Consider the following 23,322-nt stretch of genomic DNA (forward strand, 5'->3'; position numbering starts at 1 on the left):
TGTTTCTAGGAAGAAGTTGCTTCGGCTGAGGTCGAAGAGGTTGCTGCCTGTGTTCTCCTTTAGGAGTTTGATGGACTCCTGTCTCACATTGAAGTCTTTCAACCATTTGGAGTCTATTTTTGTGTGTGGTGTAAGGAAATGGTCCAGTTTCATTCTTCTGCATGTGGCTGTCCAATTTTCCCAACACCATTTGTTGAAGAGACTGTCTTTTTTCCATTGGACATTCTTTCCTGCTTTGTCAAAGATGAGTTGACCATAGAGTTGAAGGTCCATTTCTGGGCTCTCTATTCTGTTCCACTGATCTATGTGTCTGTTTTTGTGCCAGTACCATACTGTCTTGATGATGACAGCTTTGTAATAGAGCTGGAAGTCCAGAATTGTGATGCCACCAGCTTTGCTTTTCTTTTTCAACATTCCTCTGGCTATGCGGGGTCTTTTCTGGTTCCATACAAATTTTAGGATTATTTGTTCCATTTCTTTGAAAAAAGTGGATGGTATTTTGATGGGGATTGCATTGAATGTGTAGATTGCTCTAGGTAGCATTGACATCTTCACAATATTTGTTCTTCCAATCCATGAGCATGGAACATTTTTCCATTTCTTTGTGTCTTCCTCAATTTCTTTCATGAATATTTTATAGTTTTCTGAGTACAGATCCTTTGCCTCTTTGGTTAGATTTATTCCTAGGTATCTTATGGTTTTGGATGCGATTGTAAATGGGATCGACTCCTTAATTTCTCTTTCTTCTGTCTTGTTGTTGGTGTATAGGAAAGCCACTAATTACTGTGCATTGATTTTATATCCTGCCACTTTACTGAATTCCTGTATGAGTTCTAGCAGTTTTGGGGTGGAGTCTTTTGGGTTTTCCACATAAAGTATCATATCATCTGCAAAGAGTGAGAGTTTGACTTCTTCTTTTCCAATTTGGATGCCTTTTATTTCTTTTTGTTGTCTGATTGCTGTGGCTAGGACTTCTAATACTATGTTGAATAGTAGTGGTGATAGTGGACGTCCCTCCTGCGTTCCCGACCTTAGGGGGAAAGCTCTCACTTTTTCCCCATTGAGAATGATATTCGCTGTGGGTTTTTCATAGATGGCTTTTATGATATTGAGGTATGTACCCTGTATCCTTATACTCTGAAGAGTTTTGATCAAGAAAGTTGTTGTACTTTGTCAAATGCTTTTTCTGCATCTATTGAGAGGATCATATGGTTCTTGTTCTTTCTTTTGTTAATGCATTGTATCACGTTGATTGATTTGCAGATGTTGAACCAACCTTGCAGCCCAGGGATAAATCGCACTTGGTCATGGTGAGTAATCCTTTTAATGTACTGTTGGATCCTATGGGCTAGTATTTTGGTGAGAATTTTTGCATCCATGTTCATCAGGGATATTGGTCTGTAATTCTCCTTTTTGATGGGGTCTTTGTCTGGTTTTGGGATCAAGGTAATGCTGGCCTCATAAAATGAGTTTGGAAGTTTTCCTTCCATTTCTATTTTTTGGAACAGTTTCAGAAGAATGGGTATTAATTCTTCTTGAAATGTTTGGTAGAATTCCCCTGGGAAGCCATCTGGCCCTGGGCAGTTGTTTTTTGGGAGATTTTTGATGACTGCTTCAATTTCCTTAGTGGTTATAGGTCTGTTCAGGTTTTCTATTTCTTCCTGGTTCAGTTTTGGTAGTTGATACATCTCTAGGAATGCATCCATTTCTCCCAGATTATCAAATTTGTTGGCATATATTTGCTCATAATATGTTCTTAGAATTGTTTGTATTTCTTTGGTGTTGGTTGTGATCTCTCCTCTTTCATTCATGATTTTATTTATTTAGGTTCTTTCTCTTTTCTTTTTAATAAGTCTGGCCAGGGGTTTATCAATCTTGTTAATTCTTTCGAAGAACCAGTCCTAGTTTCGTTGATCTGTTCTACTGTTCTTTTGGTTTCTATTTCATTGACTTCTGCTCTGATCTTTATTATTTCTCTTCTCCTGATGGGCTTAGGCTTTATTTGCTGTTCTTTCTCCAGCTCCTTTAGGTGTAGGGTTAGGTTGTGTATTTGAGACCTTTCTTGTTTCTTGAGAAAGGCTTGTATTGCTCTATACTTTCCTCTTAGGACTGCCTTTGCTGCATCCCAAAGATTTTGAACAGTTGTGTTTTCATTTTCATTGGTTTCCATGAATTTTTTAAATTCTTCTTTAATTTCCTGGTTGATCCATTCATTCTTTAGTAGGATGATCTTTAGCCTCCATGTATTTGAGTTCTTTCTGACTTTCCTCTTGTGACTGACTTCTAGTTTCAAAGCATTGTGGTCTGAAACTATGCAGGGAATGATCCCAATCTTTTGGTACCAGTTGAGACCTGATTTGTGACCTAGGATGTGATCTATTCTGGAGAATGCTCCATGGACACTAGAGAAGAATGTGTATTCTGTTGCTTTGGGATGGAATGTTCTGAATATATCTGTGAAGTCCATTTGGTCCAGTGTGTCATTTAAAGTCTTTATTTCCTTGTTGATCTTTTGCTTAGATGATCTGTCCATTTCTGTGAGGGGGGTGTTAAAGTCCCCCATTATTATTATATTGTTGTCGATGTGTTTCTTTGCTTTTGTTATTAACTGCCTTATATAATTGGCTGCTCCCATATTAGGGGCATAGATATTTACAATTGTTAGATCTTCTTGTTGGATAGACCCTTTAAGTAGGATATAGTGTCCTTCTTCATCTCTTATTACAGTCTTTGGTTTAAAATCTAATTTATCTGATATAAGGATTGCCACCCCAGCTTTCTTTTAGTGTCCATTAACATGGTAAATGGTTTTCCAACCCCTCACTTTCAATCTGGGGGTGTCTTTAGGTCTAAAATGAGTCTCTTGCAGACAGCATATCGATGGGTCTTGTTTTTTTTTTTTTTTTTTTTTTTTTTTTTTAAAGATTTTATTTATTTATTTGACAGAGAGACACAGCGAAAGAGGGAACACAAGCAGAGGGAGTGGGAGAGGGAGAAGCAGGCTCCCCGCAGAGCAGGGAGCCCGATGTGGGACTCGATCCCAGGACCCTGGGATCATGACCTGAGCCGAAGGCAGACGCTTAACGACTGAGCCACTCAGGCGCCCCGATGGGTCTTGTTTTTTAATCCAATCTGATAGCCTTTGTCTTTTGATTGGGGCATTGAGCCCATTTACATTCAGGGTAACGATTGAAAGATATGAATTTAGTGCCATTGTATTGCCTGTGAGGTGACTGTTACTGTATATTGTCTGTGTTCCTTTCTGGTCTATGTTGCTTTTAGGCTCTCTCTTTGCTTAGAGGACCCCTTTCAAGATTTCCTGTAGGGCTGGTTTCGTGTTTGCAAATTCCTTTAGTTTTTGTTTGTCCTGGAAGCTTTTTATCTCCCCTTCTATTTTCAATGACAGCCTAACTGGATATAGTATTCTTGGCTGCATATTTTTCTCATTTAGTGCTCTGAATATATCCTGCCAGTCCTTCCTGGCCTGCCAGGTCTCTGTGGATAGGTCTGTTGCCAATCTAATGTTTCTACCATTGTAGGTTACAGATCTCTTCTCCTGATCTGCTTTCAGGATTTTCTCTTTGTCTCTGAGACTCGTAAGTTTTACTATTAGATGTCGGGGTGTTGACCTATTTTTATTGGTTTTGAGAGGGGTTCTCTGTGCTTCCTGGATTTTGATGCCTGTTTCCTTCCCCAAATTAGGGAAGTTCTCTGCTATAATTTGCTCTATTATACCTTCTGCCCCTCTCTCTCTTTCTTCTTCTTCTGGGATCCCAATTATTCTAATGTTGTTTTGTCTTATGGTATCGCTTATCTCTCGAATTCTGCCCTCGTGATCCAGTAGTTGTTTATCTCTCTTTTTCTCAGCTTCTTTATTTTCCATCATTTGGTCTTCTGTATCACTGATTATCTCTTCTGCCTTATTTATCCTAGCAGTTAGTGCCCCCATATTTGATTGCACCTCATTAATAGCCTTTTTGATTTCGACTTGGTTAGATTTTAGTTCTTTTTTTTCTCCAGAAAGGGTTTCTCTAATAACTTCCATGCTTTTTTCAAGCCCACCTAGTATCTTTAAAGTGATGATTCTGAACTCTAGATCCGACATCATACTAATGTCCGTATTGAGTAGGTCCCTGGCAGTTGGTACTACCTCCTATTCTTTTTGTTGAGGTGATTTTTTCCATCTTGTCATTTTGTCCAGAGGAGAATAGATGAATGAGAGAACAAAATGCTAACAGGGTAACAACGTCCCCAGAAAATATACTCTAAACAAATCAGAAAAGACCTTCCAGAAGTGGTCGCTTTTCTGTTCAGAGAGTTGTTGCTATTCTTTTCTTCGATCTCCTGTTGAGTTTGTAGGTGTTCAGAATGGTTTGATCCCTATCCAGCTGAATTCCTGAGACCAGACGAAATCCAGGTCTCCTACTCCTCCCAGGTTTGTGCTTTTTGTGAACTTATTCTTTGTGCTCTTTGATGACTCCATCTAAGTTGTTTGTGAGGAGGTAAGACAGGACCACACCAAAGGCAGAGCCCTGCAGCATGCCTCGGGAGACCTCTGACCTCAAGTGAGCCACACTTCAGTCATTTCCATAAACAGCTAGCACTCCTTCGCTGTGCTCTCATCTTGCCCTTGGTGTGACAATGACAGGCTTTGGTAAATGCCTCTTTCTCAGTTGTGAGTTCCCAAGGCCAACTTCCTTGCACCATCCTATAGGCCATGTATATCATTTCCCTTCTGTGTTCCAGTTCATTGAGCTGGGACTTAAACTCCTTTGGTTTGGGCTCTGCTTCCACTTAAATTAGAGTTCCTCTAACTTTCAGTGTGAAAAGACTTTTCTTCCACTTACCATTCACCAAGAAACTTTACTAAATATCACATCACCTGTTCACACAGCTCAATTTGTCCTGGGCTTTAACTTTCATTCATTTATTGAGGCATTTTTTAAAAAAGATTTATTCATTTGAGAGAGAGAGAGCACGTGCACTCACACGTGGTGGCGGAGGGGCGGAGGGAGAGAGAGAATCTCAAGCAGACTCCCCGCTGAGCGTGGGGCCCCACAGGACTCGATCTCATGACCCTGAGATCATGACCTGAGCCAAAACCAAGGGTGGGACGCTTAACCGACCTAGCCACCCAGGCACCCCCAGGCATTTTTCAACAATACTTACTAAACATCTACTATGTGTTAGGTGTTGTTCTGGATACTGGGGATATGGCAGTGAAAAGCCCCATTGTTGCGATGGGATAGTTTGTTGAAAGAGACAGACGACACATTCATAAGCAGGATAATTTCTGCTGGTGACAGGTGCTGGAAAGCAAATAGAAAGTAACTTGGAACAAGAACAGAGGCCTAGTGGCCAGGGTCGGTCTCAGCAGAGGCGGCATCGAGCAAAGGCCAGACTTGTAAGGAGTCAGTCATTCCAGGGCCAGACAGTAGCAGGGACAAAGATCTGGAAGAAAGTGGGCCTTCTAATTTGAGATACTGAAAAAAGACCTATCAAATCAGGGAGAAAGAGAAGGAGGTGAGGTCAAAGAAAAATCCTGATTGACATGTACATATGTAAGAAGAAATTAATTTTCTGGAAATTTCAGGTATCCTAGAAAGGGGACTGGTCTTTTTGAAGAACTACAGGAGGGTTCCTGGTATTTGGACATCAGATCCCTGGTTATTTTACAATGAAGACATTTGGCCCTCTAGTGGATGAAACTGTGTTACGCAGCTGAAATTTTAATACTGGGTTTGTCCCATTTTTTTTGGTAGAAAATAAAGGGACTAGAAGAAACTTTGAGGGGTTATTTTATCCATTTCTATAACCTCAGTCATTAAGCTGCCCAAGATATGAGAATGTAACTGGTTTAGAATTTACCAGGACTGTCTAGTCACCTGCAGCTACCGACCAGGGCCAAAATTATTCATTGTCATGAAATTACTGTGTCTCACCTTAAACTCTCACACTATTGATAGGAAAACATTATTTGCAGAGTGATTTGAGTCATTTTTCTTGTTTTAACAAGCTAAAAATAAGTTATTGAAATAAGTTGAACAATTATTTACATAAATAGCAAGTAATTGTCAAATTTCTCTTTTAACTACAGGAAATACTGCTCTCGGTTTACAAAAATCACTTTTTAAGCTGAAAATATTTCCATGCTCATGGAATATTGTACATTTTGTTTATGTCTTGAGAGATTATCTAAAATAAAATATCTAGAGAGCACAATAACATGGAAATAAGTTACTCATAAGAACCACATTTAACATATTTACAAAACAGTATTGTGAAGCTTTTAACTCTGCCAAGCTTCAAGTTAATTAAAAGTATAACAGTTTGCTTAATAACAGTGTCTTAAACTGAATGGCAAAACAAACCAATTCAAAATGACTTTTGAAAAGAGAGGGAAGAAAAATGAAGATTTTTGTAGGGGTTCTGGATGATCAGTGATCAGCTTGTTTTGAAGGTCAAGGCAAATCTAAGAGTAACTCCCTCCTACCTTCAGGATGTAGGGCAGGAGGAATAATTCAAGTCCAGATGGAGGGTCACGAGGAAAACCCCGTGGAGGACTGATCCTCCTTATTGTTGGAGGTTGAGCTGGGCCAGGAAGACTAGGTGGGAAGTTACGTTGGTAGTGCCCAAGAAGAGAGGGATGAAGAGGAGGTCTTAGGAAGAGCTCTACCCACCAGCAATGAGTCCTCAGACTGGGAGAAAGGAGGGTGCACACAGCATTGCAGAGAGTCTGTGTGAACACGGGGGGAAGCTCTCCTTTCCAACCCAAACAAACCGATGAGGGAGTGGATGGGAATGTTTGCCGTCCCTTGCATTCTGTGTGGAAAAGGCACGTGTGGTTTGATGGACTTTGATTCCGTCTCAATGACGGTGTCCTTCTTACAATGCCTTTAATCAGTTCATATCATTTTGAACATCTGATTTTCACTTTTTTCAGTTCCTTTTTTAGAACTGAACTGCACGAACTGAGATAAGTACAAACGGAGTTTGGCGGAGTTAAAAGCTTCACAATACTGTTTTGTAAATATGTTAAATGTGGTTCTTAGGAGTAACTTATTTCCATGTTATTGTGCTCTCTAGATATTTTATTTTAGATAATCTCTCAAGACATAAACAAAATGTACAATATTCCATGAGCATGGAAATATTTTCAGCTTAAAAAGTGGTTTTTGTAAACCGAGAGCAGTATTTCCTGTAGTTAAAAGAGAAATATGATGGCTTTGCTTCAGAGCATCAAGTTGGGCGCACTCAGCTTTTCATATAGTGACTTGGCCTTTCAGATGACTTGACTCTAGTCTGGCAGTCTTGACACATGAGTCTTCATACTCTTTATAAGAATGCCAAGTTTGGGGATTCGTTTGTACTTATCTCAGTTCGTGCAGTAAGTGCCTAGCAAGCTCTTTCCCCCTGCGTAAGCCTGGCTTTCATCTGACTGGAAACTTCTGAACAAAATCAAAAGGTTTGTAAAAAATTCAGCTACTGCTGCATAGTACTTACCAACCCTGGAAGACAGCTCAGAGGGAGGGTCTGGTCTTGTCTTCAGGCGACGTGGCCACAGCCTGGCAAAGCCCCTCCATGTCTCGTCCAGCAGGCTGGGGATGCACTCCTTACAGCCCTCTGTTGTCAGTGCCACATCCCTCACGGAGCATTCCAGCAGGGGGCCACGCAGCACTGAGCACAGGGAGGAATCTCACCAGAGGGCTGTCAAGGGAGGTAGGGTTGGTACAGGAACCAGCTCACCTGCTCACGCACCTGCCCAATACTCCTTTATCTCTGGCTCCTATGTTCTACTCATTTCTTTTTCTTTTTTTTTAAAGATTTTATTTATTCATTTGAGAGACAATGAGAGAGAGAGCAAGAGAGGGGGGAAGGTCAGAGGGAGAAGCAGACTCCCTGCCGAGGAGGGAGCCCGATGCGGGACTCGATCCAGGGACTCCAGGATCATGACCTGAGCCGAAGGCAGTCGCCCAACCAACTGAGCCACCCAGGCGCCCCTGTTCTACTCATTTCTTAATTTAACTTGACAAGGTGCTGTATCTGTAATTACAAAGTTAAATTAAGAAATGTTCTACTCATTTCTTAATTTAACTTTGTAATTACAGATACAGCACCTTGTCAGGCATTTGGTTCTATGTCAGTCTGTTAGATCACTTGGTATGATTTTATCTCATTTATCGTAAAATGTACTGCACAGGTCATAAAAGTAATGGAACAGCTAATTATAAAGCATGCACTCAAGTAACCCAAGTCAAAAAAATCAAATACTCTTCCCTCCACGTGACCCCTCCAGATCACAGCCCCCACATCCCCCAACGGGTAACAACTCTTCTGACTTTTGCAATCATTTCCTTGCTTTCTCTAAAGCAGTACAGTTTGCTTTAGCTTGATTTTGAGATCTGTATAAATGAAATAAAGTTGAAATGTAGTTGTTGGAATGTAGCTTCTTTTGCTCAACTTATGTTTTGGAATTTCATCCATGTTGTGAATGCAGCAATAATTTGTGTCTTTTCATTTCTACCTAGTATTCCACTGAATGGATATATCACAGTTCATGTATCCATTCTTCTACTATTGACCTTTGCAGTTCACCAATAAAGCTACCTTGAACATTCTTGTACATGTCTTTTTTTTTTTTAAAGATTTTATTTATTTATTTGGCAGAGAGAAAGAAGAGCACAAGCAGAGGGAGTGGCAGAGGGAGAGGGAGAAGCAGGCTCTGCACTGAGCAGGGAACCCGATGCGGGACTCGATCCCAGGACCCTGAGATCATGACCTGAGCCGAAGGCAGACGCTTAACCATCTGAGCCACCCAGGCGCCCACATGTCTTTTTTTTTTTTTTTTAAGATTTTATTTATGCCAGAGAGAGAGAGAGAGAGAGTGAGAGCTCACCAGCAGGGGAAGAGGGAGAAGCAGGCTCCCCACTGAGCTGGGAACCCAATGCAGGGCTCAATCCCAGGATCTCAAGATCATGACCTGAGCCACCCAGGCGCCCCTCTTGTCTTTGTCTTTGATGTAAATGTGAACATATTTCTCTAGGAGAAGGAAGAATTGCTGGGCAACATTCTTAAATAACACTGAACTATTTTCCAAAGTGGTTTTACCAGTTCATAATCCTCCCAAGGAGTGAGAGAATGCCAGCGGCTCTGCATCTTTGTCCACACTTGGAATTGCCAGAATTTTAAGTTTTTGCCGGTGTGAGTATAAGGTATCTCATTAAAATTTGTACTTAACACCTTTTCATACATTATAAGCCATTTGGATTTTCTCTTTTGAAGTGTTTATTCAAATTGTTTGCCCTTTTTTAAGTTTTTAATGTGATGTGTGTAAGTTATATACATGCACGTACATGTGATAACAGTCTTTGTCCATCATATGCCATTCAGTTCTCATCTAACTGTGTGACTCATGTTTTTAACTCTTAATGGTGTCTTTGTAATAAACAGAAATTCTTATTTTTAAAGTAATCAGATTTATTAATTGCTTCCTTTATACCAAATGCTTTCTTTGTCTTCTTTGAAAACTCATGGAAATAGCTCCTACATTTTCTTCTAAAAGTTTATTTAGCTTTATTTTTCACATTGCTTTTCATAGATCTTAAATATCCATGGAATTGCTATTTTGGTATAATGTAAGGTAAGGATTTTTTCATCTTTCTCTCTCTCTTTTAAGATTTTTATTTTTATGTAATCTTGATACCCAACATGGGGCTTGAATTCACAACCCCAAGATCAAGAATTTCATGCTCTACTGACTGAGCCAGCCAGGCACCCTGCTCCCCCACCTCTCTCGTTACTTTTTGCATATAGATATTCAATTGTCTCTACCACTTATTAAGTATTCTATCCTCTCTCCGTTGGCATCTTGCCACTTTTGTCATATATCAAGGGTCAGTATATGCAAAGGTCTGTTCCTGGACCCTCCATTCTATTTCATTGACTTGTCGTCTCTCCCTGCACCAACACCATGCTATTTTAATTACTGCAGCTTTATAAGTTTTGATAGATAGCAGAACATGTCCTTTTGCTTTGTTCTCCTTTAAGAGTGTTTTGATCAATAATAAATAACAACAATAAAAAAGAGTGTTTTGATCATTTTCAACACCATGTAAATTCTATAATCAGCTTGCCTAGTTTCATGTGCGCGCGTGCACACACACACACATCCTTTGCAATACTGATTGGGATTGGGATTGATTTAAAAAATCAATTAGAGGTAAACAGCCATCTTTACAATAGTGACTTCCACTCAATGAACATGATATATTCCTTCATTTAGTTAGATTTCTAAAAAATTCTCTTGATGTTTAAGAGCTTGCTGTAGAGAGGTTTTTTTATTTATCTTGCTGGATATATTTCCACTTGCTTGATTTTCTTGATGCTCCTTTAAGTGGCATCTTTCTTTTCATTTTCCATCTGTTGCTAGTCAATGGAAATACTGATGTTTAGTTATTGTCTTGCTACATATGCTTGGTAGATCTAAGCAGAGAGCTGAGTAAAATGATTAATTGCCCTTATCCGAATGGCCACATATATAGAACACTGCCCCTAATGGATTTCGGATATATCTTTTCTTCTGATACACAGGAGTATTTACAAAAATTGACCATAAGGTGGACCATAAAGCAAATCTGAAAACACTTCTAAAGATGACAGCAATATAGAGTTCACGTTCTCTAACCACAGTACAGTTAACCCAGAAATCAATAACAAACGCAATTATTTCTCAAACACCTACTGGTGCTGCTTTGAGATTTTTCTCCTGGGTTTTATAAATCTGGCTGTGGGTCTTTGAAAAAATTATACTGCATCTCCTTTATTGTGCCCCTTGAGCCAGTGGTTGGTGTGTGCTCACATGCAGGGATAGATGGGAAGGGCTTCTCGCCTGGATTCGGAGTTGTGAGTTGCTGGATGTGGGGGAGCAGGAAGGGCATGGGACTCACCAGCTCATCTGGGTCCCTTGGGCACAAGCTGCTGACACGGTTAGGGGGTGGACATGCTGGATGACATGCCAGCCGGCTTCAAGCTGATTGATCCTGTGGCAGGAGAGAAAGGGGAGACAGGAAAAAAGATAATCACTAGCATTCAACATTTTTTTTGCTACTTTTTAATAACTTTTATTAATTTTTTTCAAAGATCCACAGCCAGATTTATAAAACCCAGGAGAAAAATCTCAAAGCAGCACCAGTAGGTGTTTGAGAACTAATTGTGTTTGTTAACATAACATAACATACACACAGAAAAGTACAAAAGTTATGTGTACAACTCAGTGCATTATCACAAAATGAATACATCTGTGTAACCACTACCCATGTCAAGAAATGCCACATTATCAGTACCCCAGAGCCCTCCCCACCCCATGCTGCTCCCACTTACGCCCCCTGTGTTAAAAATGAAACAGGGATGTGTTTTTGTCAGTTATGGTAGGACTGCTGACATGGACATGATAGTCATGAAGGAGGTTTATACTCACAGATCCCTAGAAGTAAAAGGCAAACCACGCCACACCATGCCAGACCATGCAGAACCTGGGGAGCACCCCAGGCAGAAGGCAAGAGGGCGGAGCATGGCCCAGAGCCTTTACTGGGGTTCTTGCAGGAAGACATGGGCAAGGCAAGGTAGGCACACTAAGAAAACTTACGATTGGGTAGTTGAAATAATTTTGCTGGGCTCTTCAGGTGGTCTCTAGCTGTTTGGTACCTGGCCCTGGGGTGATTTAGGGCAGGGGGAGTACTGGCTTGAGGTGTGAGAGTTTGATAAAAAAGATAGTCGAGAGTACAGTCACCGAGCTGGTTGGTTTGTATGCCACAGTTTCGTTATCAGGGGAATCACTATCTCTAGGAATTAGCTAGCCCTGGTAGGGGCAGTCTCTCCAGGATCAGGGCCCCAAATGCCAGAGCACCAAGAATACAGAAAACAAGAAAATTGAGTCAGTACAGTACTCCTTCCTCCCCAGAGAGAATGTCTTTCCTGACTTCAAACACCATGAATTAATTTTGTTTTTGAACTTTCCATAACTAGAACACTCTTTTGTGTCTGTGTTCTTTTGTTCAGCAGTGTGTTGGTGAGATTCAGCCATGTTGTTGCGTGTTGCCGTAGTGAGTTCATCTCCACTGTTGTATATTATTCTGTTGTATTAATTTATCTGTTCTTCTGTTGATGTGCATTTAGGTGGTTTCCAGTTTGGGTCTCATGTAAATAACGTTGTTGGAAACATTCTTTTACATATATCCAGGTGCACAATTCCTTGGGTGAAATTGCTGGATCACAGTGAGGGTAAGCATGCGTTTGAGTTCAGTAGATATGCCAAACATTGTCCAAGCTGACTGTGCGGTCACCAGTGTAAGAGGGTATCTCTGTATGACCTTTGATGTGGCCATGCACAGTTTAAAGCCACAAGTAGGACACTCCAGTGTCATTCAGCAGAACAGTTACTTTGTCTTGACTTGGCCACAAGTAGGACACTCCAGTGTCATTCAGCAAGCAGAACAGTTACTTTGTCTTGACAGTAAATGTATTGATTTAAGAAATGGTTTCATTTTATATTCGACTCAGATTACTAACTCCAGGTAAGCACAAATGCAAAATGTCAGGAGAAAAAAAGAAAAAGTCAGAACACTTTTCTTTTTTCGGTTTATGTGTCTCAGATTTTAACTTAACACATTTTCAGCACAGCTTTGTACCCTTGACTTTCTCACGTTGACCTCTTAGCAGAAGCTACCAACTAGTTCTCTAGCTCTATGAGAAGTGGTGGAGAGTTTACCAGATTTGATCAAACCGCTTCAAGTTAATTGTGATTGGCTTTCCGTAAGTGTTGATTTCTTTATTTTAATAAACTGTAAAGCCCTCTACAATCCTAGTTATTAAAACCTTGCTGCCTTTTTTTTTATAACTATGGAGAGTATTTTTATTACTCATTACTGTGATCTTTTTTGCTCCTTTTCATTATAAATAAGTAATCACAGTTGAAAGAAATCTACTAATCTATTCACACTATATTATCCATACTAATAAAACAATAGGATTTTTTCCTTTGTCCCCATTGCATGTTGAGATTTAAAAAAAAAAAACAAACAGGGGACAAGTTTTATGGACTAAGAATTATTTCATACCCTCGAACACCATAAATTTTGGTGAAATTACATACCTGGACCTTTAAAGGGAGAAACAGACAAAAAACCCACAGAAATAGTTATTGCCTTTATTATTCAACCACAGTCATTCTATTTCAAGAGTACAGGAAGAAAAACTGGTGAGTCTACATTTTTGTCTAGTGGGTAAGCAATTCTTCCTGGCTCACAGATGTGAGTTATCATGGTGTGTGGTGCGTGATTCTACTCAGCTGGTGGGGTCATCACCTGTGAGGGAGGTACTGGAGCGGAGTCCACTTTGGCACCTGAAAGACAGTGACGGCAAGGATGTGGTTTGGGACGGACTTTGTTTTCTCTTATTCTGGAGGCCCCTTTTGTGCCCTATGCAAGAGGTCCCAAATTAGTTTCCCCCACCAAAAGATAAACAAATAACCTCCGAGTTTGGAGTATATCATACATAGATGGGACTCGAAGGGGCTAGTTTGCCCTGTAAGAGGTGACACTATAATCATCGCAGTCATTCACATCTTAGTAAGAAATATTCCATCAGATCCTTGCCAGGGATCTGACTTTGCCTAGAACTCAAAAAGGGGCTGAAAGGAGGACGCTGCGCGGAGCCCCCATTCACCTCGGCTTCTACGAGGCCAAGCCTCCAAGCCCAGACTCCCAGGAAGTCCTGGGGGGAAGGGCCAAGGCCCTGCCCGCCGCCCGCCGGCGGCCTGCCTGGGCGACACTCCCCTTTCGCAGCTATAAGGGCCTCGGGCCGCAGCGCTTCTTCCCACACCTCGCGCCGCCCGGAGCCCGTCCAAGCGCGGAGCCGGTAAGGCGGGGCCCGGGCGCCGTGGGGAGGTGGGCCGGGCGGGACAGGCCAGCCGGGGCTCCATCGGCGGCGCCGAGCCCCGGGTGCCGAGAGATCACCGCAGCCCCGGCCGGTGCGCGCGGACTGCTGCCTGCGCGGCCCCCCTACCCTGCACAGCGCCCCCGCCGCCCCGCCCCGCGCCCCGGACGCCGCCGCCCCCGCCGTGCGCCCCGCGCCCCTGGGAGCCCCGGATCCCCCGGCACGGCGTCCGGGGCGCTAGGCCGGGCGGGCCTGCGCGGGAGCTAGGTTCCTCGGGGCGTGGAGCCTGGAATCGGTATGGCCCGGGATCAGAATGTTTTTCTTCCTGTTCTCCCTTCTTGCCTGAGCTGTTCGTGGCAGTTTCCAGGCATCCCAGGCCCGGGCCGGAGGAGCCCGCTTCTCCTTTCTGCGATTGGAGGAAGGGAAAGGAGGCCAGATGAGAGAGAGATTTATCAGCAACAATAATGTAGCTTATTCCTTACCCACTAGGCAGCCAGCCCAGCTAGTCGTCTTCCTGGCCTCTCTGTGGGGACATTAATTAAGGCTCTGGGAGAAGTCACGAGGGGTAAGTGGGTGGCTAAGCTGAGATCGAAGGCCAGGTGCACCCAACTGTTGCAGGGGTGACCGAGAGGATGCTGTCACCTTCTCCCTGTCGGGCTGCCCGGGCCTAACCCTGGGACCTGCGGTGGGTTCTTAAGCTCTCACATCCAACACTAGCTAGAGAGACTTGGGACTCTCAACCTCGGGAAGCGTTAGACTGAATCTCAATAATGAGGACAACTGCATTTACTTAAGTGGAATTTGCTTTAGTGCCTAGGTAGGTAGTTAGGATTTTCTAGTAGCAACATTTTTTTAAAATTTTTTTTAAAGATTTTATTTATTTATTTGAGAGAGAGAATGAGAGAGAGAGAGCACATGAGAGGGGAGAGGGTCAGAGGGAGAAGCAGACCCCCCGCCAAGCAAGGAGCCGGATATGGGACTCGATCCCGGGACTCCAGGATCATGACCTGAGCTGAAGGCAGTCGCTTAACCAACTGAGCCACCTAGGCGCCCCTAGAAACATTATTATTTCAGGTAAATATGGACAATGGATTCATTGCCCAGATGAATCAGAGACTTGAACCCAAGGCACACAGAAAGTCGTGTGCCCCTAAATTTAGCAGGAGAGGCTCAGTGTGGACTCCTCCTCAGACTCACCTGTCTGCGAGGTCAGAGCCCTTTAGGATGCCCTAGGTCCTGTGTCCCTGCTAAACCCCTGGCTGGTCATTCCCAGTCCCACATTCGTGTGCATGGGAAGTGTCTTGGCCCCCTGAAAAGAGAGAGAGAGAGAGAGACAGTACAAGTTCTAGGATGTTTCAGGGTGTTCCAGGGTGGCTGGCACCAGCTGAGGAAGAGATGGGGACATGCGGGTTGCCTCATTTGCTGGTGCGGGCGGTGGGCAGCTCAGGGCCTCTGTTCTGTGTTGTAGCCTTCACCATGGAGCAGCTGAGCACAGCCAACACCCATTTCGCCTTGGACCTGTTCCGCGCTTTGAGTAAGGACAATCCTACTGGGAACATCTTCATCTCTCCCTTCAGCATTTCATCAGCGCTGGCCATGATCTTTCTGGGGACTCGAGGCAATACTGCAGCGCAGGTGTCCAGGGTCAGTAGAAACGAACAAAAACAGCCTGCCTTCCCTTGCGTCTCCTTGCTAATGTCAAGTCTGTACTGAGAACTTGTGCCTTTGAGATTACAGTGTGTGTGTGTGTTTAAGATTTTATTTGAGAGAGAGTGAGTGAGGTTTGGGGGAGGGCAGAGGGAGAAGCAGGCTCCCCGCTGAGCAGGGAGCCGATGAACAATCCATTGGTATGCAGGCTTTCCTTCATGATCAAGTCTTTACTGAGCACCTGCTATGTGCCAGGCAGTTTTTTGTGTGGCTGAGGGTAGGGCAGTGAGGAAAGCTGACGAAACCCCTGGGTGTGCCTGTCGCTTGACAGCTTTCCTGTAAGCCATAGCATCTCCTTCCTGGACGAGGATTTTCCAGTATCTGCTTTGCATGTGATGACCCGCCGCTGGTAAATAAAGCCTGTCTATGGAATGCTACTTTTGAGCATAATGACACATAGGAAACGCACCACCGCGGAGAAGTTGGCGATGGCGCCCTTTGGAGGGGACAAAGCGGGTGTGTGATTGCGAATTGCCTCCGCCTAGCCCTGGGCCTGGCACTGAGTGTGGTTGTGAGGGCTGTGACACGGCGTGCCAGTGTGAGCGGGAGGGCCCCGCCAGGAGGGAGGGGTGAAGCCCGGCCGCTGCGGGGGCGGGGCCAGGCCCTTGGGGGTGTGGCGGCAGGAGGAGAAGCGGGATGCCCAGCCTTCCTCCTGTCCTTAGCGGGGGTGCAGGGCACTTCTGTGCTAGGTATTCTTTCCTTCTGAGAGGAGAACTCTGGCTTTCCTTGGAATCTAGGGAAAAGGAGTGCCAAGAGTGAAGGGCTTCCTAAGGTGCCAGTCATAAAGTACATGGCACCTGCCGCTAGGGAAGATCCAGCCCTGGATTCTAGTTTATGGACTGTTCCAGCTGCAGAGCTTCTATTACTGTACTTGGTGGAGAACCAGCCCTCTTCATCATTGCAGATATGAAAGCATTTTAAAATTTTCAAAAATCTACATTTTTTTTTTTTTTTTTTTTTTTTTTACCCCCTGGTACTAATTGTTAGTTGCTCCCTGCAGGGTAATACCAGCTTCTATTTATTTATTTATTTATTTATTTATTTATTTATTTATTTATTTATTTATTTATTTAAGAGAGAGAACGTGCAGGAGCAGGGGGAGATGCAGAGGGAGAGGGAGAAGCAGACCCCCGCTGAACAGGGAGCCCTACTCAGGGCTCAATCCCAGGACTCCAGGATCAGGGCCCAAGCCGAAAGCGGACACTTAACTGACTGAGCCACTCAGGGACCCCCTATCAGCTCCTATCTTGAGGCTTTCTTTATGCCTTCAGCAAAGAATAGTTTTAAGGTCCTCCCCCACCCCTATTTCCATTGAAGCAGATCGATCATGGCAACTAGGCAAACATTCCATATCTTGGTGAGTAACTGAACTTTGTACACGTATAGGTTTGTTTTTTGTGTCTTAAAAGCAAAGAACCAGCCCAGGCCTCATAAAACCATAAAGGGACTCTTGGTTTGTAACTGATACATGAGGAATTAAACTTTTGCCATATGTTAACTTTAAAGAAGTTATTTTCAAATAAGTGAGTTACTGATGCTAATAGTATAATAAAAAATCCCTCTACCTGTAATATCTTTGTGTTCCTGCATAGCTCATGATTCTTATTTTTACTGTTTATTTCTGAGAACTTTCAGTGAAATTATATTAGATGCAAGATAAGCCCACGAACATACCATTTATGATTTTCTGTGGGACAAAAGCAGACTTGTATAAACATTTAGTTTATTAACCACTCATACTGTAGAACTAGAATTATAACAAAAAGTGGTGTAAAAGCAGTTTCTAATGTTGTAATTATAGTGTCTCACAATGCTACACATTTTGGATTCTCTATTATTTGTTCACCCATGAGAAATTAATAAAATATTTGGCTATGGATCATGAATAATCGGTAAAAAAAAAAACACATTAGCTTAATTTGATGGAAGCAAATGCCAAGGAATCACCTTATAATTTCAAAGTAAGTGGTTATAGAAAGAATGTTTTCTTTATTTTAGACTCTTCATTTTGATATGGTTGAGGAGATTCATTCAAGATTTCAGAGTCTGAATGCTGATATCAACAAACATGGAGCTTCCTATATCCTGAAACTTGCTAATAGGTTATATGGAGAGAAGACGTATAATTTCCTCCCTGTAAGTACTTTGCACTTCCTGTTCAAAAACTCACTAGACAGCGCAGATTTTTTTTCTAGCATAACCAAGTCATAGAAATCAGTTTTAATTTTTATAGAAATTCAGAAAAATGTTACAGAATGAAAACATAAGACAGACAGGACTTCCATTAATTGACCTGGCTTCATTTTATAGTCTTCACAGTGAAAAGATCGATCCTGGCTGTTTTACCAAAGCAAGACTGAATTCCATAGTTCATTTCCAAGTACAATCAGTATTTGCTTATTTATGAAAATGTTAGCCAAACGTTGGAAAAGAATTGGTAAATTTTACACAAACACCCAAACTACTGAACTATACATTAAAAAATGGTTAGGATGGTAAATTTAATGTTATGTGGCTTTTTTACCATAATAAAAAAGCATAAAGTTAGAATTTTTTTTGTTATAGTGCAATTTGTACCTTTTAGGACCATTTCTGCTTTAAAAAAACTATCTCTGTGTGTAATAGGAGTTATTCATGATATTCCCCCCTTTTAAAAAAATTTTTATTGTTATGTTAATCACCATACATTACATCATTAATTTTTGATGTAGTGTTCCATGATTCATTGTTTGTACATAACACCCAGTGCTCCATCCCTCCCCCCTTTTTTTTAAACAGGAGTTCCTAACTTCAACTCAGAAAATGTATGGTGCTGAACTGGCCAGTGTGGATTTTCAGCAAGCCTCTGAAGATGCGAGGAAGGTGATTAATGAGTGGGTCAAAGGGCAGACGGAAGGTAAGAGACCAGGCAGAAAGTAATTATTACACACTGATGTTCGCCTGCCAGGTGCCCCACCTGCATCTGATTGCCTCTCCCTTTTTCCTGTTTCCTCATCCTGACCCTGGGAATCCTGGAGTTCACCCTGGGAATGAACTCTGCACCACCCAGTTGGACAGTGTTCACATGTAGAAATTCTTCACAGAGGAAACGTCCGCATGATTTAACTGAAGCAGCTAAATACATTTCCCCCCATAAGTTCCCAAAACTACATTGTAAAATGAAAGCTCACCTTGAATGTAGAATAAAAGGGATAAAAAATTTGAGGGAAATCCAGCCTGGCCCCGATTATTTCACATGCTCATGGAAAGAAAGACCCTAATACTTGCGAATGAATACTCATGAATCGCTGTGGTCATAAATAACTTTTGTCCACTTCTCGTCTAAGAAATCAGGGATGGTAGCTGGGACTGTCGAGCACAACTGTCTCTAACCTAGTCGTGGGAGGAGTCAGGGCAGCTGCAGAACATCTGTCTTCTCCACAAAGAATTGTTCATGGCCATGCTCTGGTCAAGGGTGGATCCCGTATTTCAGGGGAGTACTTGTCCTACCTTTTGCATATTTACTAAAATCTTTTTTTTTTTTTTTTTTTTTTTTGTGAGAGTAGGCTTCTACTTAGAGGATTTGAAAAAGTGATTTACTAGTGAGTAAAAATATTTTGTATTTTTACAGGATATTTTTTTTTCCTGAAAAAGAATGGTCATTCACAAAGTAAAGCTCATTGTTTACCATACACTCCAGAAAAGGAGAAATTTCCTGTTTTAGCCTGTTAGCCCTTTACTTGGATTATTTAAAGTAGAAACATGCTGATAGGGCTTTCCTAACTTAATACTATGTGAAAGGAAAATCAAGTACAGAATATGCTTTTGGATTGCATTTCAGTGCTAATCAAATGTCAGTTCCAATTTGGAATTCTGATGTGTGGATTTTTAAAAAAGCTAACTTTATCATTTTAGGGAAAATTCCAGAACTGTTGGCTGCGGGTACGGTTGACAGCATGACTAAACTCGTGCTGGTGAATGCCATCTATTTCAAAGGCAGCTGGGAGGATGAGTTCATAAAGGAAGCTACTGCCGATACACCATTCCGGTTGAATAAGGTAAGGTGAGGTAAATGCCTAAACTTACTCTTCGCTCGAAGAGAACGCAGATAAAAACGTGAGTGATTTGTTTTTTGTTTTGTTTTGTTTTTTTCAACTGTTCAGAAAAACAAAAAAACCGTGCAAATGATGTATCAGAAGACGAAATTCCCATTTGGCTACATCCAGGACCTTAAGTGCCGGGTGCTGGAACTGCCTTACCGGGGCAAGGAGCTCAGCATGATCATCCTGCTGCCAGATGACATTGAGGATGAGTCCACGGGTCTCAAGAAGGTAACAGCTCCCAGCTTCACGCTTCATGTCTCCTCCTGCTGTACCCATTCTGCCTTGCGTGGCAGTGGTTGGTGGTGCTGGCGGTCGGTGCTTCGTATGTGTTTACGGATGTTACCTCCCTTTCCAGTGCTCTGTCATTCTTTTGTCAAGTAGCTCATGGGCATTACTACTCCAAAGCCCTAAGTTTACATTTTCAGCTACTGTCAGGGAACAGTTGTGGTGGAGAACGTCTAAAGATGTGTGCTCCATGTAACATGGGTCAGTGGCAGCTCATGGACACTCTCTTAGAAGAACTTTAGGGGAAAGTGCAATAAAATGAAGCTGTTTTATTAAAACGAATTTTTTCAAAATTAAAAATCCCAAAACAGTATAGTACCTAAGTTTCATCGTGTACTATAAAGCCCTATTACACTGCTCATCCTTGCTGCAATTCATATAGGTTGTGAATTAAATTTCCAATAGCTACAAAATAGAAAAAGACTCATGTGACATGTTGGCTTGAGCGCTCAGGCTGTCTCCTAACAGGAGCCTCATATGAGGTTCCTATTCTGTGTTATTTAAGGGCTATGTCATGTCTTGCCAGGGCTCAGACTAGGCAAAACCGTGAAGATTACGGTTTGTCAGGGTGCCCGAGTGGCTCAGTTGGTGAAGCGTCCGACTCTTGATTTCAGCTCAGGTCACGATCTCAGGGTTGTGAGATCGAGCCCTGCGTCAGGCTCTCCGCTCAGTATGGAGTCTGCTTGAGATTCTCTCTCTCCCCCTCCACCCCAACCCTCTAAATAAATAAATAAAATCTTAAAAAAAAAAAAGATTATGGTTTTTCTTCAGCGTCTCTAGGCTGCTGAGTGGTTTTTCACTACCCTTTCCCTGATCAAACTTGCTTTTAGGAAGGGGTCTAATATTAGCCATTTCCACGTATAGAGTATGTATTAGAATCGACGTGTTCCTTCTATTTGTCTCTTTCTCTGATTATAAAAAGAAAGTCTGTAGCCTCCTGAAAAGAACACTCAGCATCAGTAGAGCAAGTGGGTAATGGTTCTGCTCTAGTCCAACAGCAGTAGTGGAAAGAGCATGAGAACAGCTTCTATTTATGTAGCACCCACTGGTGCCCAGCACTTTATGTATGTCAACTAAGTTAATACTTGCACAGTGCGATAAGGTGGGCGCTCATATTACTCCCTTTTTAATGAGGGACGAGGTCTTTTTCTATTTTTACCTAGAAGCTAAGTCTACTAGAGATTTCTTCTGCTCTGTGAGGTTCACAGATAACCACTGTGATCAGTGGGGTTCAGAATAAATAGAAGAAAGCTTTTAAATTCTCCCTTGTACCCCTTGACTAATTAGGTAATACAGTCATCCTGGCCTAGCACAGTAAGCTGGTGTGGTAGGGGCTTAGTAAGTCCTGGGAGGATGGATCAGTGGGGTGGATGAGTGTATGGTAGGGAGGAGGATGGTTACTTGATGGACCCAATGTCCAGAGTCCCTGCACTTGGGCCCTTGATGGCCTGGAACACAGCTCTGTTCTATTATCACCAATCCCTGGAAAGAAATGACATCTTCCAAATGGAATCTGTTTTGGCACAAGACACAGAGGAAACTAATTAGCAACTGATATAATGGGTCCATTCACTTCAATAATCCTTTTTAGTTTACTTACGTAAAATTGTTCTCACCTCTTCTTTCTGCCCATTGGCATTCCAGATCGAGGAAGAGTTGACTCTGGAAAAACTGCGTGAGTGGACCAAAGCTGAGAATCTGGACCGCGTTGAAGTCAACGTCCACTTGCCCAAGTTCAAGCTGGAGGAGAGCTACGACCTCAACTCCCACCTGGCCCACCTGGGTGTACAGGATCTCTTTAGTCGCAAGGCTGATCTGTCTGGCATGTCAGGAGCCAGGGATCTTTTCATATCAAAAATTGTCCACAAGTCCTTTGTGGAAGTGAATGAAGAGGGCACAGAGGCGGCGGCGGCCACCGCGGGTATAGCCACTTTTGCCATGCTGGTGCCCGAGGAGAACTTTGTGGCCGACCATCCGTTCATTTTCTTCATTCGGCACAATCCCTCATCTAACATCCTGTTCTTGGGCAGATTTTCTTCCCCTTAGAGACTGGAAATACAAGGTCAAGCTTAGAGCTTTATTACCTGCACTTTTAATGGTGGCGGTTTTCACATGTCTTTGCCAATACCACTACCATCCCTAAGCAGATCTTCCATTTCCCTTGTCAGTTCAGCTCTTTGCTGTTTACATACACCCATGAACTTTGGCACAAGTATCTATTTTCCTTTTTTTTTTTTATATTGACTAAGTCCAGTGATTACTTTTGAATGCAAGTCCCCCCCCCCAAAAAAAGCAAGAAATCAGATGTGTAGATTCTTGACAACATAGTAGTCTATGAAGTTGCTATGTTCTCCTGCTAGCCAAAGGAAACATGATAATTCTGTAATTTATTTTACAGATAGAATTTTGGAAGCCCAAATAGACACTGATTGTAGAAGGGAGGCTTAAAAATGGTTATTCAATTGAAATATAGAGCCTCAATTAAGGGCCTGGGTTATGAAGACAAACTTGCCTTGGCCAATATTTCTCATCCCTTATTCTACAAGATTAGTATTTTTGGTTGTTGTTCTTATTCTTTCAAACTGTTGAAGAGCCATATGGTGATAGCCTGCCTTCCCCTTTTTGTTCTCTTTTATCCTACCTGATGTGGCGTTTGTGTGGGATCACATGGAGTCAAGAAGTAGGTGTCCTATAATAAAAGATGCCAAGAGATGACAGAAAGAATAATGTAGTGGGAGAGACTGTTAAGCAAAGAGGGGGGTGTTAACCGTCTTCTTGCATGTTTTCTGATGAAGGTTCTTGACTTTCATCATGTGATGCAGGTTTTTGTGGCAATGGGATGGCTTTATGCAGTGCTGTGGGGGGAGGTGGGGGGTGGACTCTGATTAATATACATGTACTCCTTGGAATGAGGCTTGAAATGCTGCATTTTCTTGTTCCCACAAAACCAGTGGGTTGGTTAATAAATTTTCCTAAGATTCTACAAGCCAGACTGATCTCAGTCCTCTTCTTGTTCTCTTGGATCTTAGACAAGCCAAGAATAAAACAGGTAGTTCTTGGCCTGAAAGTACTGATGTCCGTGATGATAGTAAGATAGCCCTCAGAATAAAAACAACATTTGCCACTGGCAAATCTGTTGTGGGAAAGCTTTCCTTCCTTCTTTTCTTCTTCTGGAAGGAAATAGGGTAAGAACTCTAAAGTCCTTGCATTGTCTGGGAAGAGAATAAAAGTACAATTACAACTACATTCTATTTTGATAAGTCGAGGGTGCATGTTGCATAGTCTAAGGTAACCACTAGAAGAAGAGTGAGAGGAT

General features: G+C 42.3%; 1 protein-coding gene across 11 annotated transcripts in view; it reads left to right on the forward strand.

Moving 5' to 3' along the window:
* Positions 1-22,996, forward strand: part of SERPINB1 (serpin family B member 1) — a 42,661-nt gene extending 19,665 nt beyond the window's left edge. Inside the window, exons 2-11 of one of the 11 annotated variants that reach the window (XM_064597274.1) lie at positions 1,264-1,310; positions 9,100-9,212; positions 9,599-9,640; positions 12,239-12,279; positions 15,401-15,576; positions 17,638-17,775; positions 18,418-18,535; positions 19,534-19,676; positions 19,782-19,949; positions 21,651-22,996. In XM_064597274.1, coding sequence (XP_064453344.1) covers positions 9,612-9,640; positions 12,239-12,279; positions 15,401-15,576; positions 17,638-17,775; positions 18,418-18,535; positions 19,534-19,676; positions 19,782-19,949; positions 21,651-22,052 — 1,215 coding nt within the window. In that variant the 5' untranslated portion in view covers positions 1,264-1,310; positions 9,100-9,212; positions 9,599-9,611 and the 3' untranslated portion in view covers positions 22,053-22,996. Of the gene's footprint in view, positions 1-1,263; positions 1,311-9,099; positions 9,213-9,598; positions 9,641-12,238; positions 12,280-13,768; positions 13,915-14,089; positions 14,228-14,317; positions 14,498-15,400; positions 15,577-16,796; positions 16,997-17,637; positions 17,776-18,417; positions 18,536-19,533; positions 19,677-19,781; positions 19,950-21,650 lie in introns of those variants that run through there. The other 10 variants (XM_064597273.1, XM_064597275.1, XM_064597276.1 and 7 more) reach the window with 10 other exon arrangements.
* Positions 22,997-23,322: the final 326 nt, after the last annotated feature.

This window comes from Mirounga angustirostris, unplaced genomic scaffold, assembly GCF_029215605.1.
Source record: "Mirounga angustirostris isolate CCGP_5_RB_7025 unplaced genomic scaffold, mMirAng1.0.hap1 SCAF_8, whole genome shotgun sequence".
Lineage (NCBI taxonomy): Eukaryota > Metazoa > Chordata > Mammalia > Carnivora > Phocidae > Mirounga > Mirounga angustirostris.